At 44.1% G+C, this 14,773-nt stretch overlaps 1 protein-coding gene across 27 annotated transcripts in view; it reads right to left on the bottom strand.

Moving 5' to 3' along the window:
* Positions 1–1,564: 1,564 nt before the first annotated feature.
* Tnrc6b (trinucleotide repeat containing adaptor 6B) overlaps positions 1,565–14,773 on the bottom strand; it is a 217,497-nt gene continuing 204,288 nt past the window's right edge. For 17 of the 27 annotated variants that reach the window (XM_087555665.1, XM_087555680.1, XM_087555670.1 and 14 more), the window contains 1 exon segment: positions 1,565–13,720. In XM_087555665.1, the coding sequence (XP_087411791.1) occupies positions 13,333–13,720 (388 nt within the window). In that variant the 3' untranslated portion in view covers positions 1,565–13,332. 27 annotated transcript variants of the gene reach the window in all.

Below are 14,773 nucleotides of genomic sequence, written 5' to 3'. Positions count from 1 at the left end.
GTTGGAGGAAGTGTATCACTGTGGGCCTGGGCTTTAAGACCCTTGTCCTAGCTGCATGGAAGCTAGTCTTCTGCTGTTTGCCTTTGGAACAAGAGGTGGAACTCTCAGCTCTTCCAGCCCCCTATTTGCCTGGATGCTGCCATGTTCCCGCCTTGATGATAACGGACTAAACCTCTGAACCTGTAAAGCAGCCCCAATTAAATGTTGTCCTTTACAAGAGTTGTCTTAGTCATGGTGTCTCTTCACAGCAATGGAGACCCTAAGCCATGCCCTGACACAGAATAGTCTCACATAGCCTAGGCTTGCTCAAATTTATATAGGCATGAAAGACCATAAACAACTCCTTCTCCTGTCTCCACTTCCTGAGAGTTGGGGTTCCAGCCTGTACCTCAAACCCTGCTGGTTGAAATTTAAAGCCTTTGGTAATGAAGGTTTTCTATTTTTCTTTTTAATTTATTTAATGTTATGAGTTCTCTGCTGCATATACATCTGCAGGCCAGAAGAGGGCATCTAATCCCTTTAAAGATGGTTGTGAGCCACCATGTGGTTGCTGGGAATGAAATGCAGGACCTCTGGAAGAGCAGCCACTGCTCTTAACCACTGAGCCATCTCTCCAGCCCCAGTAATGAAGGTTTTCATTGTTGTTTTGCTGACAGCACCCCCCCACCCCCACCCCGGGCCTCCAAGGAGTCACTGAAGTTCCAGGCTGGCTTTGACCTTTCAGTCAGATCAAGGCATGAACCACAGTACCTGGCCAGTGTTTACAATCTTTATGAAGAAAGAACCGGATGACACGCAAGAGGATTCCCGCTGTTTCTCAGCACAGGTGCTTCCGAGTAGCTTTTGTGGTGCTGGGTTTTGAGCTCAGCCTTGCATGTGCCAAAATCGTACTTTACCACTGAGTGCTGGCCTGGTTTCTGACTGCCGCCTGGGTTGCTAGGATGATGTAGCCAGTGGCAGATGGGAGTGTCAGTTAAATGGGGGCATGTACGTGGTGCTCAGAACAGTGTACAAGTTTCAGTGGGCGTCAGGCAGCACCTACTGTCAGCTAGACTACGAGAGGCATAATTCTTCTGAAGTTCCCTGCCGTCGGTCTCCTTTCTAGCAGCTGACAGCAGCAGAGGGGCGTCTTCTCTCCTCTACCCTGGTGTTCTGGCAAACACAAATGAGGACTTAACAAGATACCAGGCAAGAGCAAAAGTTGACCCTCCGTTTCTTTCGGGAAGTTTGAACCCTGCACCGTGCCAGGTGCTTTTCGGCTCTGGGACATGCAGCGATCAGCAGATGCGGAACGAGACTAAAACTCAACTGCAGAATTCCTCACATGCTTTTCTGTGGACCAGAAGGGGATGGGAGGGGAGATGGGGAAGAGAGAAGAAACAGAGAGGAAGAGAGAAAGGAAGGAAGGAAAGAAGGAATGGAGGGAGGGAGGGAGGGAGGGAGGGAGGGAGGGGGAAGGGGGGAGGGAAGGGAAAGGAAAGAAAGGAAGAAAAAAGAGGGACACAGAAGCCAGCAGATCAAACATTTAAACCATCAGAATAAAGTCAGAAACCACAACAGTAAGTGCTTAGCAGCCAAACACATTTATTAGTCTTTTTTCTTTTTTTCCAGGAACTCAAAAATATTTTGTAGTTATAATGTAAGCAACTGAGTTGCACATAATACAATCATATCTTTCCAAAATAAAATAAAATAAAAACTAAACAAAAACAAAATAAGCTGTTTAAAAGCCCAAAAAACCCTTCAAAAAACTCTTATATATGCATTACATCATCTCTCAGTTTTAATGAAATGACTACGACTTTATTCCTTACCACTCAACCTGTCACAATCTGAGAAAACACCACCCTTCAGTTTTGCTTGTTTTTGATATATATATATATATATGTATATATATATATATATGTATATATATATACTTTGAAATCCAGCATGAGAAATACAGTACCTGCTATGGCAAAAATACACATAAAATGCAACTTTTCAGCTTATTTGTACATTAGTAGAGTTTAACATTTTGTTTTTTTTTTTTAAGTGAACCAGTGATTTTAAGTACCACTATACTAAAAAAGTAAAATAAAATATAGAAAGGGGGTCGGCCTGCCGTGCAAGTGAACCACCAAAGTGCCTAGTTTCTGTGTCCATGTTAAACCAGTAAGATGAGCAACTTTACCATACGGGAGTCTGACTGAACCTCTAGGTTAAAAAAGACAATGCCACATCCTTCCTTTTCTCCCCTCAAACATCCTTAAAACTTGTCACCTGCATTTTCAGTTGCCCATCAGAAGAGAGAAAAGAAAGCCACCAAAATAATATTGTAAAAGTGATTTCAAGTATAAGCAAACAAAACACTTATAGGTAACTTGCAGAGAGCATCGACATGTGCAGCGGTCTGACCTTTGCACAGGTTGTTTCTGCCGAGTGTTTCAGACGAGAGGACTTTCATGGTACCTTTCATTTGTGTGCAAAGTTGGAAAGCTGCCTCTTAAAACTTCAGCCTTTTTCTGGTGTCTTTCTCTGAACCTTTTGATTAAAGGGGTAAGGAGGGCCAAAGAGAGCAGAGAGGAGGTGACCCTGGTGTCACAAAGGGTTAAATAGGATCTCCCTCCACTTCTGCCACATCCCTAGGTCCTCTCACCTCTGGTTCAGCCTCTGTGATTTCTTACTGAAGGGTCTTTCACTACTTACTGTTTCCTGATTTGGTAGAATTAATTTCACTGTGTAAACATAGCCCCCTAGGATTATGGAACCCAAAGCAGCATTTGTACCTCCATCGAAAGGGAGAAAGATAAAACAGTCCAGAAACCTCTCCTTAGGTTGCTTTTTGTTGTTGGTTTTGGTTGCAAAACAGGGCTGGGCTGGGTCAGATGCAGAATGAGTTGCAAGCAGATAGTGGGGAGCGCTTGGATCTGCTTTATTTTCCCTCCCAGAGAAGTTTATTTTTAAACCTGTTAAAAATGTTCCTGCACCTTAAGTCGTGCTGAAGTTAAGGCCAAGGGTGCAGAATCTTGTGCACATGTGAGAGCACACTAGAGGTGCGTGCACCATTTGATGTCGTGTTGAGACCACTGCATACACTTTGGTCACTGGTGTGTGCAAAGGGTATAGTAGGGGAATGCCCCAGGAAAGAGGTGCAGACATCAGCAAAGCCCTTTGGGAACATCAGAGAGGGAAACAAGGGCAGGCAGAACCCCAGCGATGGGAGAAAGCACACTGATAAGCAAGGACCTCCAGACAAACAACAGAAGTAAAATGCAAGGTTACAGTGCCAGTCAGAAGATGGGCAAGGGATGTCTATCAGTTTCATCCATATTCCTCCCTCAAAGGAAGTCGTCACTAAACAGATCAGGGAAAGCACTTTTGACAACAGCTTCTTAACACATATGGATTTGAGTTAAAATGAGATAAAAGTGGGAGTCTTCTACTCTGTTTCGAGGGAGCCCAAGGTCTAGGAGGGCAGCATCTGTCAGCGTCCTCACAAGCAGCATGTGTCAACAAGAATGTCTAAGAATGTCAGCTTTAAGCTGAATTTCCTTCTAAGTAAGAAATACATTTCCAGAGCATTGCTGAAAATGCCACTGGACAGACTGCAAAATCAGGGACTAATCTCCACTGGGGATTAAAGAATCACACTAAAGAGCAAGTGTGTATATGTGAAAACACACATGCACATGCACGTGCACGCACACATTTCACATGCTCACACACACACGCACACACGCACACACAGGACAGAGAAGTCAAAGAGAAGTCAAGGTCTTGAGGTCCTGGGTACAAAACCTTCTTGAAGTCCCTGCATCATATATGGAAGAGAGAAATTCAGATCTCCCCATCCCCTACCCGGGGCCTTGGTGCTGGGATAGATGGTGTTAGTTAGGGCAGGGGTAGCCACTGGTCTGCTGCCCTGTACTGCAGGGAGAAGGAACACCAGGAGAGAATAACCAAACCACAAACCCAAAGCCATTCCACCGGACTGCTTTGCTTTTTTCTTCATCAACAAGAAAAGAATTCAGATCTGAAACTTCTGACAGCTTAACATGCAAACATCATATTTTAGGGCTATTTTCACAGCAAAGAAAATGTTTCAAAGACTTATCCGGTATTTACACATCCTTATTTTATAAAGAATAGCTCACAGATGTCAAGAAAGGGGGAGTGAAGGGTTTACATTGCAGGGGAAATATACCATGAGGTATCATTTTGTGTCAGACACTTGAAACATCAGGATTTTCTTGCTGCTGTTTTGCTTTTGTTTAAAGGCAATTGAACAGATTGGAACCCTGATACGATCATGTCTGTGTAGCCCCAACACAGACACAAAGAGACTGTGGTCAAGTCTGTCACTCATTACAGTACTGTGAACGTAACAGAGGTTGCTGGGTGGGAAACACTGACAGCAGGCTGAGCAACTCTGGCTTCCATAGTACGTGCTGTAATAATGCCTAGACCAGAGCGATGCAGGCGCTATGACTTTCCATGGTCCAACTCTACACAGGAATTGTAACAACAGAGAAAGTGTGAAAGAAAGCCTTCCAGTGTCCCACGACTCACCACACCACCAGCTCAGTACAGGCAAGGGAATCAGAGATCAGGGATAGCAGACATGGAAGAGAACAGCCCTCTTTCTCAGCTCATAATTAGGAATGGTACCCTACACAATGACTGAAAACAAAGAAATGTAAAAGGAGAGGATGAACTCTCAGGTCAGCAGAGTGTGGCATGGTTTCCTGAGCTTGAAAGGGTTCTGAGTTCAGAGAATACTGGAGCCTGTGAGCTTCCACAGCTGCCTTAGATTAACACTGCATGGCCAGTATCAAGAATCCTGCACCATAACGATAGACAGGCATGGCAGACCCCGCCCCCAATTTTGCTTGGCAATCAGACCTGCCCGAGGGTGGGGTCTGAGAGGTCCCTCTCGCCCTAACTCTGCTGACCTGGCGAGAGCCTTCTCTTCTTCTTTTCTTCCCTTCCCAGACATGGGGAATCCATGGACACAGAAACTTGAATACATAAGGACACAAACAGGCTTCTTTCCCTGCCTTCCCCCTTTCAGAAAATGCATAGTTACAAATTCAGGATATAAAATGGAGGAAGGATGACCACATTTGGACTTTTTTTTTTTTTTTTTTTTTTTTTGGAAAAAAACAAAACAAAACCACCCCCCCCCAAAACAAATCCAACAACCTCTAGTTAAATTCACATTTGCATAATAATACATCCCAAGGCAATGAGAGGAGTGAGTGAGGCCTCCCTTTGTCTTCCCTAATGAAGCTGAAGGAATCTAGGGAGCACTTTCCTGGGGGGGGCACTAAGGATGGTGGACAGGGTCCTTGGCATTCACTGGACGCTTCTTTAGAAGACTGGGGGTAGCAGAGGAGGTGGGGTCATTGAAAACAAACATGAAACATGAAAAGATTATAGATTTTCAAGTTTAACTACAACAGTTCTCAAAAACTACAATGGGATTTCAGAGGTTTCTTCTTTTTTAAACACCGGTTTCAATTCTTTCAAAACCTTTCCTTTGTGTGCAATAAATACCCTGTTCACAGAAATAGCAACATTGATGTGACTTGCATTTGGGAAATCATGACCTTCTAAGGCAGAGAGGGTTTAAAGAAAAAAAAAAAAAAAAAGCACCTTCTGCAGCACAAAGCCAGAAATGCCTTCTTCACAAGAATGAATGGATCACAAAATCACCGTTTTCTAATTCCAATTCTCTAGTGCTTATAGCGCGAGAACACACACACACACACACACACACACACACACACACACACACACAGAGAGAGAGAGAGAGAGAGAGAGAGAGAACACACTAAGGAATGCAGATGTAGACAGCTGACTACAGTGGAATTAAGCTGGGCCATGGCCTGGCTTATGACCTCCTGGTCCAAGACCCAGAATCCCTTCCACACAACTCACACTGTGCAAAATGGGTGCTCATGAAAATCCAACAGCTGTCCCTGGGGCTACCAGGAGACCCTCTGACAGACCGCAGTTGGTCTCTGGGCCGACAAAGGCACATTCAGAAGTACTACACTTAAGAGATTCCTTGGAAAGAATTAAGGGGAGTAGTGTTTTAAACACAAGCATTGTAACATAACCCCAAACTTCTAGCAAAAAGAAGTTTCATGCTAAAAGCCATCACTTGGTGAGCGAACATCCTACCTTTACAAGGTATGTGACCTCTTGAAGGATTCCCAAGGGTTGGTTTTGTTTTGCATAAATACCCCCCTTTTGTTTTTGGCATACACATTCAGCATTCTACCACCTTTTCCCACGGTAAGGCCAGTCACAGAAAGTAAGGCTGCTCCATCTGCCTAAAGTCCCTTTACAACCTCCGGGAGTGGGTTACCCTTTCAGTGGCCCAAGAAAAGCATGTCCACCAGAAGGTCCAGGAAGCCAGGAAGAAGGGAGGGAGATATATGAAGAAGGGATTTCCCTTTTTGAAGAGGTCATCCCAACTTCCTGATACTGACTGGAAATGGGTCAACTGTTATTGGGAGTTTGTTTCCAGCACACTGACTCATACTGTGAAAACTAAGGGAGGCATATAACGCTCTAGGGAAATACTATCTCTTCCTTATTTAAAATAGAACACTTCTGGCTTATGAACGTATACCTGGTCTTTCCCCTCCTGTGGAAAGGTAAGTCTGTCACCATGAAGAACAATGCTGAGCTCTGCAGTGTCTGGTCAAGATAGTCTCCCCTGCCCTAGGCCATTTCTTGTTGAAAACAAATCTACTTGTGTACGCCGGACCAGAAAGAGCTATTTAAAATCAGAGAGGCAAACATCCACATTGGCATTCTCTGTCACTCTGCTACTATTTGAGAAACCATTCAAATGATGGAAATATTTCCCATCTGCTCAGGACCTAGTCAGGAGGGCCACATACATGAGAGGCAGAGGGGACACTGGGCTGGCAAGAGTTAGCTTTCTACTCTGACTCATAACTCCTTTTTCACACCGTCTTGTATCTTGTTCATGGCCTCCTTGTGGCCGTGTGAAGTGGGGGAGATGTTGTGGGCAGTTTAGAGAGGACTGATACTCGGATTCTGCTCTATGAGACAGGGTCTTTCTCAAACTTGCTATGTAGAACAGGCTGGCCTTGAACTCCTCAGAGGTCAACTTGCTTCTGCCCCTCAAGTGCTGGGATTAAAAGTGTGTGCCACCAAGTCTAGTCCAATATTCAATTTTTATTACTATCTTTTGTTTAGATTGCTGAAGTTGACAATTTTTTCAAATCTAAAGAATGCAGTGGCTACCCCTTTGTCAAAGTTAAGGTCAAGAAGAAGAATACGACTGTTGACAACTGGAGCCCTCTCTGATGACCGCACACCTTTGCCCTGGCCGTAAGCCTCTAGAGCGTTCTTATGAAGTGTAACAAATTTGAGGATATTCTGGGTTTTTGTTTTTGTTTTCTTGTTTCTCTTATAGGCTGATGATGTCTTCAAGACCCTGTCCTTGTAGGTAAAGAGCAAAGGGGGCTCTGTGTGGTCCTTGAAATCTAAGGGTGGACAGTTCACTTACACACAGGCTAGAGTAGGCCTAGCTGCACTCATAGAAGAAAAACATGATCGCAGAACAAGGTTTCTCTTTGCAGTGATATTAAGAAGTGTAGCTAATTCACGGACACAAAACTATGACAAGGCTTGGCAAAAACATGGAGAATAAAGTTTGGGGGTTTTTGTTTGTTTGTTTTAAAATCAGCTAAAAATGTGTCTCTTCTTCTAGTTGAAGACCTTATACTTAGAGCTAACAAAGTAACAACTGTCAGAGCAGTGTATGGTGAGTTTTACCTTTGAGGGCAGGGAAGAATGGGACCACTCAGTTGTGCCTTGATCCTAGCGTTGGCTATCTCAGCCAGACCTGCTGAGAGCATCCTGCTGACACTGGAGAGGAGAGCAGGCTTGTCTTAAGCATTTTGCTCAGCACAGACACTTAAGAGTCAAAATGGCAGAAGGTGAGAAAATAATTTAAAAGTACACAGCATCTGAAGTCAAAGTAGAACCTAGCTGTTAACCCTATAAACCCATTTCCCTTACAAGAGGGGACGGGGACAGCAACAGCATAGGGCTGTGTGGCTCAGGCACAGAGCGTGCTCACTACCATGGGCAAAGTCCTGGGTTTCCTCCCCAGCACAATGAACTACAAACAGGGAGTGAAGTGTCTGCAGTAAGGTAATGTCCAGTTTTTGGTAGGCACACTAGTAAAAGCCCTTCCAAATTCTTAGCAGGAATTCCTCTCCCTTTTCTTTCTCCCCCTTACATATTATCTTCCACATCACACTGAATCTTGATTCAATTCCCAATGCTACAGTCACAACAGAAGTGGGAAAATTCTTACAACACAAGCCATTTCAGTACAAAGTAACTGACTGAATGGGGAAGCACAGGGGACGTTTCATGGGGACACTGAGGGGAGAATATGGTTTTGAGTTGTTTTGTGGACCAGCAGTGCTGTACTGCTAAGTTCATTCCTGTAAATGCTGGAAATGGAAAGTAAGTTCAAGGATTAGGGGCTGGAAGGAGAGAGGCCATGGGGCTGTCCTCCTTCTTCTGTTTGTTTTAAAGAGGTTTCAGAGACCCGAGTGCATCTCAACCCTTAAATGGGGTAACAGCACGGGGTCTCACACAGTAGAGCTCTCCCAAGTGGTAGAAGACAACTCTTTCCCACACCCGTGCTTTTCTTTTGGCTATTCATGGAGGGCAGACAGAAACACGCCTGTGATGCTCATGAGACACATACATGTCTACCTATAAGAGTTAAAAAAAAAAAAAACCTAGTGTAAAACAGAAAGTTCATACTTACATGCTTATAATGTGTATAAAACAAATCTATATAATGGTGACTAGCAAGCCTCTGTATATATGCCAGAATGTGCTGGAAGGATATGCGTATTGAATTTTTCCATGTATAATGAACGAAGTCACCTAATGTCTCGGGAGACAGAGTTCTTGCTGAATACCATGGGGAGGGAAGGGCTTTCCACCTTCAAGACACCCCCACCACAACCTCTTCTCAGGTCATAGCCCATCAATAACAAAAGCTTCCAACAGGATGACAAATGGGCCAAGGGGAGAGGCAGGGAGAAGACAGAAAACAGGAGCTGAGAAGCAGGAGCCTTCCTCCACTGGCCCGGCACAAAGAGACTTTCCCCATGACTGTAACTGTCACCCTTCTACACATGGAGAAGTCAGCACCTATGGAGGGCACACAACATAGGAAGGAACTTGGCATCCCACATTATCAAGACAAAACAACATATTTAACTTCCTCGATTTTTGTTTATTTTGATTTAGCCCACTGCCTTTGGGGCCTGTCCAGAACCAATCCCATTTCCTTTACAGGCAAGCATCATACCAACTGTGGAATGGCTGGACCACATGCACACACACTCATCCTGTTTAGGAGTCCGGTGTATGTACGAAGGCACTAAAGCGGTTTTAGAGAATGCAGGCAACAACCCCACCCATTCACTTTACCTGTGGAGCTGGATTTTCTTTCCCACTGGGAAGCTTAAAGTTTGAAAGGAGCTGTGGCCATGACCTCTGGCCCCAGGAGGGAATACAAAAGCAGAATTCAACATTACCAAAATCAAAAGGAAACACTCCACATCTCTGCCTCCCAGGATGGGGATAGTAAGCAGCAGATCTTCAAAACAGCATTTAAAACAAGCAAACAGTAGCTGGGAGCTAAAAAAAAAAAAAAAGTAAAACCACTTGTTCCTCATTAGACTCTTCTGCTTTTTCCTCCTGTAACCGGTGGAGGCGAGACGCACACTCTTCATAAACAGAACAGTCCATAGGTAATTTTCCTTTAGTAATGCTTACATTTAAATTTTGCTTAAAAATTATTAACCTATATTTCCTAACTCTTTACAGAGATTCTCAGCAATCCAACAACGGCACTACCACAGTTTAGAGCCAATCCTTTAGCTTAAGCTATTGTTTCTTTCTTTATTCTTTTCTTTTGTTGATGGGGCTGGAGAGCCAGGGAGAAGAAGGGCTGCACTGGAGAACAGAGACATGACGGGGAGGTGGTCAGTCCAGCCTCATACAGAAGGAACAGCGAGGTGGCAAGCCTACTAATTGAACAAACACTTCCCCCAGTAAGTCATCACAATCTCAAGCATGGCGGTGACAACACTCAGAACATCTGAGCCTTCTCCCACAGTTGTTAAGATAATGAATTTACCTGTTGCTGCTAAATTGGTAATTTTTAAAAAATATTTCTATGTATTTTAAAATGTGTGATCCCCTGTATGATAATAATGTTTGGAGACTTTTCTTTTTACATTTTTGTAAGTAAAAATCGTTTAAACTTTTTGAAGTTTCAGGAACTTGTAAAAGTTTACTAACAGGAAAGAAACAGCTGTCTATCTAGGATAAGATACGATTAAATAAACCATCTTCAAAAAACTGGCTTCCTACCCTAGAATTCCTGAGAATGCTTGCAAATTTTAAAGCAGGAAAATAATGTTAAAAATAAAAAACAAAAACACTGTTAAATGCTCCCAGAGTTAGTCTTCATCTAAAATATATATTTATATGTATATATATATATATATACGCACTTTTTGGTCTTTTTTTTTAAGTTTTTAGTTTTTTTCCCTTTAAGCTATGATGGAAGAACATTTTAGCTTCTCGTGTTTATTTTTACATATTTCAAATCCCTCATTTATGTCTTGTAAACAAGAGGGGCTCTAGCACCCGGCTTTCACCGTAGTATCATAAGGAACTCAACTAAGCCATAGTGCAGGTCAAGGACCCAACAGGCAGAAAGAGGAGCAGGGGAAGAGAAGGTAGGCAGGGCCATGAACCAAGAGCGGCAGTGGACAGTCCCCACAGGCTCCCAGGATTCTGGGGACGCTAAGATTCAGCCTTCAGCCTGCAGATGTCTGAATATAAGCTGCGCCTCACGTGGACGTCATCACCTGTGACAGAGCTCTGCTCCAACACTGAGAGTCAGTGGGGCTGGAAGGAGACATTTTGTAGGGCAGAGGTGAGAGGGGATGGTGGTGATGGAAACCAGAGAGCAGGAGGAAGGCAGAGTCCATGAGAACAAGGTGTTGCAGGAACAAACCAGAACTCCAAACTCATTTGCCCACCCACCTGCCAAAGGCACCCAGATTGGCAAACACAAGTGCTCCTGGGAATGGTGCCATCAGTCTCCTCTGAAGCTAGGTTTATATCCAACAAGGTAAGCCAAGACGACTACAGAACTTCCCACTCACTGTCTTACAAAGCCACTTACATGCAATTTTGGGTTTTTTTGTTTGTTTGTTTGCTTTTTCCTATCCATACCCCTCTACCCACCTACACACCTACACAAAAGACACAAGCTGAAAGTTAAATACATTAGGCATTGTTGTATCCTTCACTGAAGATGCTAAAGAAAAACTCCCTTGTCCTCAATAGCAGCAAGTCACAGAGGACAGCAGAGGTCTGCTCCCATCAGGGGTTGGAATGGGCAGGTAATTGCTGGTACAGAATGTCGGCACTTCATGTTGAACAGACAGTACGATGCAGACTGGGATATCCACACAGTGCTAGCATGTTACCCGCACACATCTCCCCCGCCCGCCCGCCCACCCGCCGTCTATTTAGTAAGTAAGGATCCCCTTCAGGTTTACTTTCACTCTCTTCACAATAAGAAATGTGATATATTTTGATTCCAACATAGTACATACGTATTGATGATAACTGGATTAAACATTGCCTCCTGTTCGGCCCAGAGAACTACTACATTGATGCTTTTTAAAAAAAAGTCTTTAAATACCAAAATAAAAAAAACCCCAACATTACAAGGAAAGAAAAAAAAGAGGTCAAAACCAAAACAAGGTGCAATACTTAAGTCTTTGCTAAGTTATTTCTGCCTAAGCAAAACCACATACACAGGAAACAACACAGAGAAACAAAGGGAGACACTTGAAGTACACACTGGTTTAAGAACATTCGTTAAGTAAACGTTTCTGTCAGTGATGGCCTGGTGCTGTAACACGCCATGGCCTGGCACAGGTAATGCTCAGCGAGAGGAGCCGAGAGAGAGGAGCTGCGATGCTTCCAGGAGGCTGCTCATAATTTACTGCAGTTTTCCTCAAATGATCATGAGAACTAATAGATATAATTTAATTTGCATTACCTGAATCCTTTAAAAAATGATCACACCTGATGACACAGCAAAGTAGGAACGGTATTTCTGCTTTTAAAACATCACGTGATTTAAAAATTATTGAATCATCTATTCCCATTCCAAGTAGCAAATCAGCCTGCTCAGGACTTAGACCCCCACGTGCTCAGTGGCCCAGCAGCTGCTTATTTCACAGCACAGAGGTGAGCAGCAGCTTCTCTGAGGCACCTCCCGCTGGGCTTGGCAGTGCTCTGCTCTGCGGCTAGGTCAACAGGAAGCTGGGGACCCTCACTGGCTGCTGCTCTCATCACTGAAAAGCACCCTTCATCTCCATGCAGCCGGAAGAAGTGCTTGAGTTGCAGCGGCTCCCTGTGCTCCTGTGTTCTCATAGTCAAAAATAATAAAAAGCGGATGGCCGGCCAGCCAGCCTGCAAACTGTCAGCAATGCAGCTTTCTGAGAAATCAGGGTGGGGAGGGACGAGGAGGGCAGGACGCAGGCACACACACAAAGAGACAGAGAGGAGGATGCACGCAAATGCACATGAACACACGTGCACACACATACCAGAACGAGCATGCCTGGGCAGTTACATGTGCCAGAACACACTGGTATTTATCAACCAGCCAATCACAAAATTTTTCCTTTTTTTTTAAAGTTTTTTTTGTTTTTGTTTTTAAAGTGAGGCTCCGTCAAGTCTTCCCTCCCCCCTCCCCCAACAATTCTTTTGAATTTCCCTCCCACCCAAACATGGTAGACCTAAGGACGGAAACACACCCAGTGCAAACAAAGTTAAAAAGCTATTTTTTCAGTATATATGTTTCTTAGCAACAACTTCCATATAACATGAAAAAAGTGAAAAACTAGAAACTAATTTTTTTAATTTTTTTTTGTGTTTAAATTTAAATGGTATGTGTACTTGCTTCACATTGTCTTTCTAGGTTGGCGTTCATGATTCAAGTATTTCAAGTGTGATATGTTCTCTTTTTGGATTCATATTCCAAACGAAAAAACTGAAGTTTTAAGGGAGGCAACTATGTGCTCAGACAGTCTGTCAATGACCCACCTTTTTTCTCTCTCCGTTTTCTTTTTTCCTTTTAAAAATGTATTTATTGCAAGTTGAAAAAAAAAACGAAAAGGTCAAGTTAGTGCTGCTGCTGTTCCAAAAAAGGTCACGAGGTCAGAGTTGAAAGTTCTAAGTTCAGATTGAATCCGACCCTCCTCCCAGAAGGTCACCAGGTAGTAAAGGAGCAGGGCTGCCCATCCTATGGGGATCTTCCACCGTCGGGACTCCCCACAAGCTAGAAGAATAGTTTGGGGGGCCCCATAAGGAAGTGCCGGCAAGATCGGCCCCACTGCTGCCACCAGCGCTGCTGCTCCACTGCCCGAGCCCGGTGGACCCACCGAAAAGGTTCAGCGCAGGTCCAACGGGGTCTGCTTGGTTCTGGCTGGTCTCCAGTGACTGCCACCCTGTGGCAGGTGCACTCGGGGTTGCTGCAGGTGTAGGGGGCTGAGCTTGAGCCAGAAAGCGGCTGACTTCATCCTCAGTGGCAAACTCGGCCAGGATGGTAGTGTTTCCCAACACACACCTGGAGAAAAAAAGGAAGAGAGCCACGTGATCGCCACTGCTGTCAGCCCTCTGCTACTGTGTTGTCTGCATACTTGGCTACAGGTGTGTGCTATCATGGTGTATGCAGCACTGGGGACCAAACCTAGGGATTTATGTATGCTACTATGTATGTATGCAAGAACAACTGAGCTATGTCTACCTGTATGGTGTGTGTGCACGAGAGGGACAGAGACACAGAGAATATAGAACACAAGGGACATTTAGGACAACAGTATGACTCTGAGCAATACCACGATGTGTTGGTGGATACATCAGCATTTATTTGTTCATACCCACCACCAGCACTGACCTGCAGAGTAGACTGAACCCCACTATGGGCTCTGGTGGATTAGGCTAATGAATGCTCACAAGCTTCAACAAATGACACTCTAGTGAATGATGACAGTAGGTTAAGGTGTCATTGAGGGAGTGGTCAGGAGTGTTACAGGAAGTTGCTGTCTCACCCTTTCAATTTTGCTGTGATTCTAAACTATTTTCAAAAACTTTGAAGTTTTACAAAAGCAAAAAGAAAGGTTTCTTTCTTTCTTCACCTCCCCCCTCCCTCCCTTAGCCCCACATGAGGCAAAGAGTCCCATCGGTAACAGTGGGCAAGCCATTCCATCTGAGCATATGGACTTCCCGCTCTCACTTGTCTGTGCTCTCTACGGATTTTTGTCATTGCATCTGTGGCCAAAGGGAGTTAATAAATTGCTGTCCATCAGTTTGACAGTGGGTAGGAAAGAGAATGGTCAGAGGCTGATCCACTCTGTTCACATCAAGCAAAACGCTGCTACGCACAGCTATATTAATTTCTTCTTTGGCCAGGGTGTAGTGGTGCACACCTTTATTTCCAGTACTAGGAAGCAGTGGCAGGTGAATCTCTGAATTCAAAGCCAGCTTGGTCTCTATAGTGAAGTATAAGACAGTCAGAGCTATGTAGAGTCACTGTTTCAGACCACCAAACAAACAAAAATTTCTTATTTACATCTGCAACTGTAAATGGCTGAATTCTAACATGAAAAATAATATCATT

This window comes from Rattus norvegicus, chromosome 7 (assembly GCF_021556685.1).
Source record: "Rattus norvegicus strain SHRSP/BbbUtx chromosome 7, alternate assembly SHRSP_T2T, whole genome shotgun sequence".
Lineage (NCBI taxonomy): Eukaryota > Metazoa > Chordata > Mammalia > Rodentia > Muridae > Rattus > Rattus norvegicus.
The sequence above is the reverse complement of the archived record's forward strand: the minus strand, read 5'-3'. Positions and strand labels throughout refer to the sequence as shown.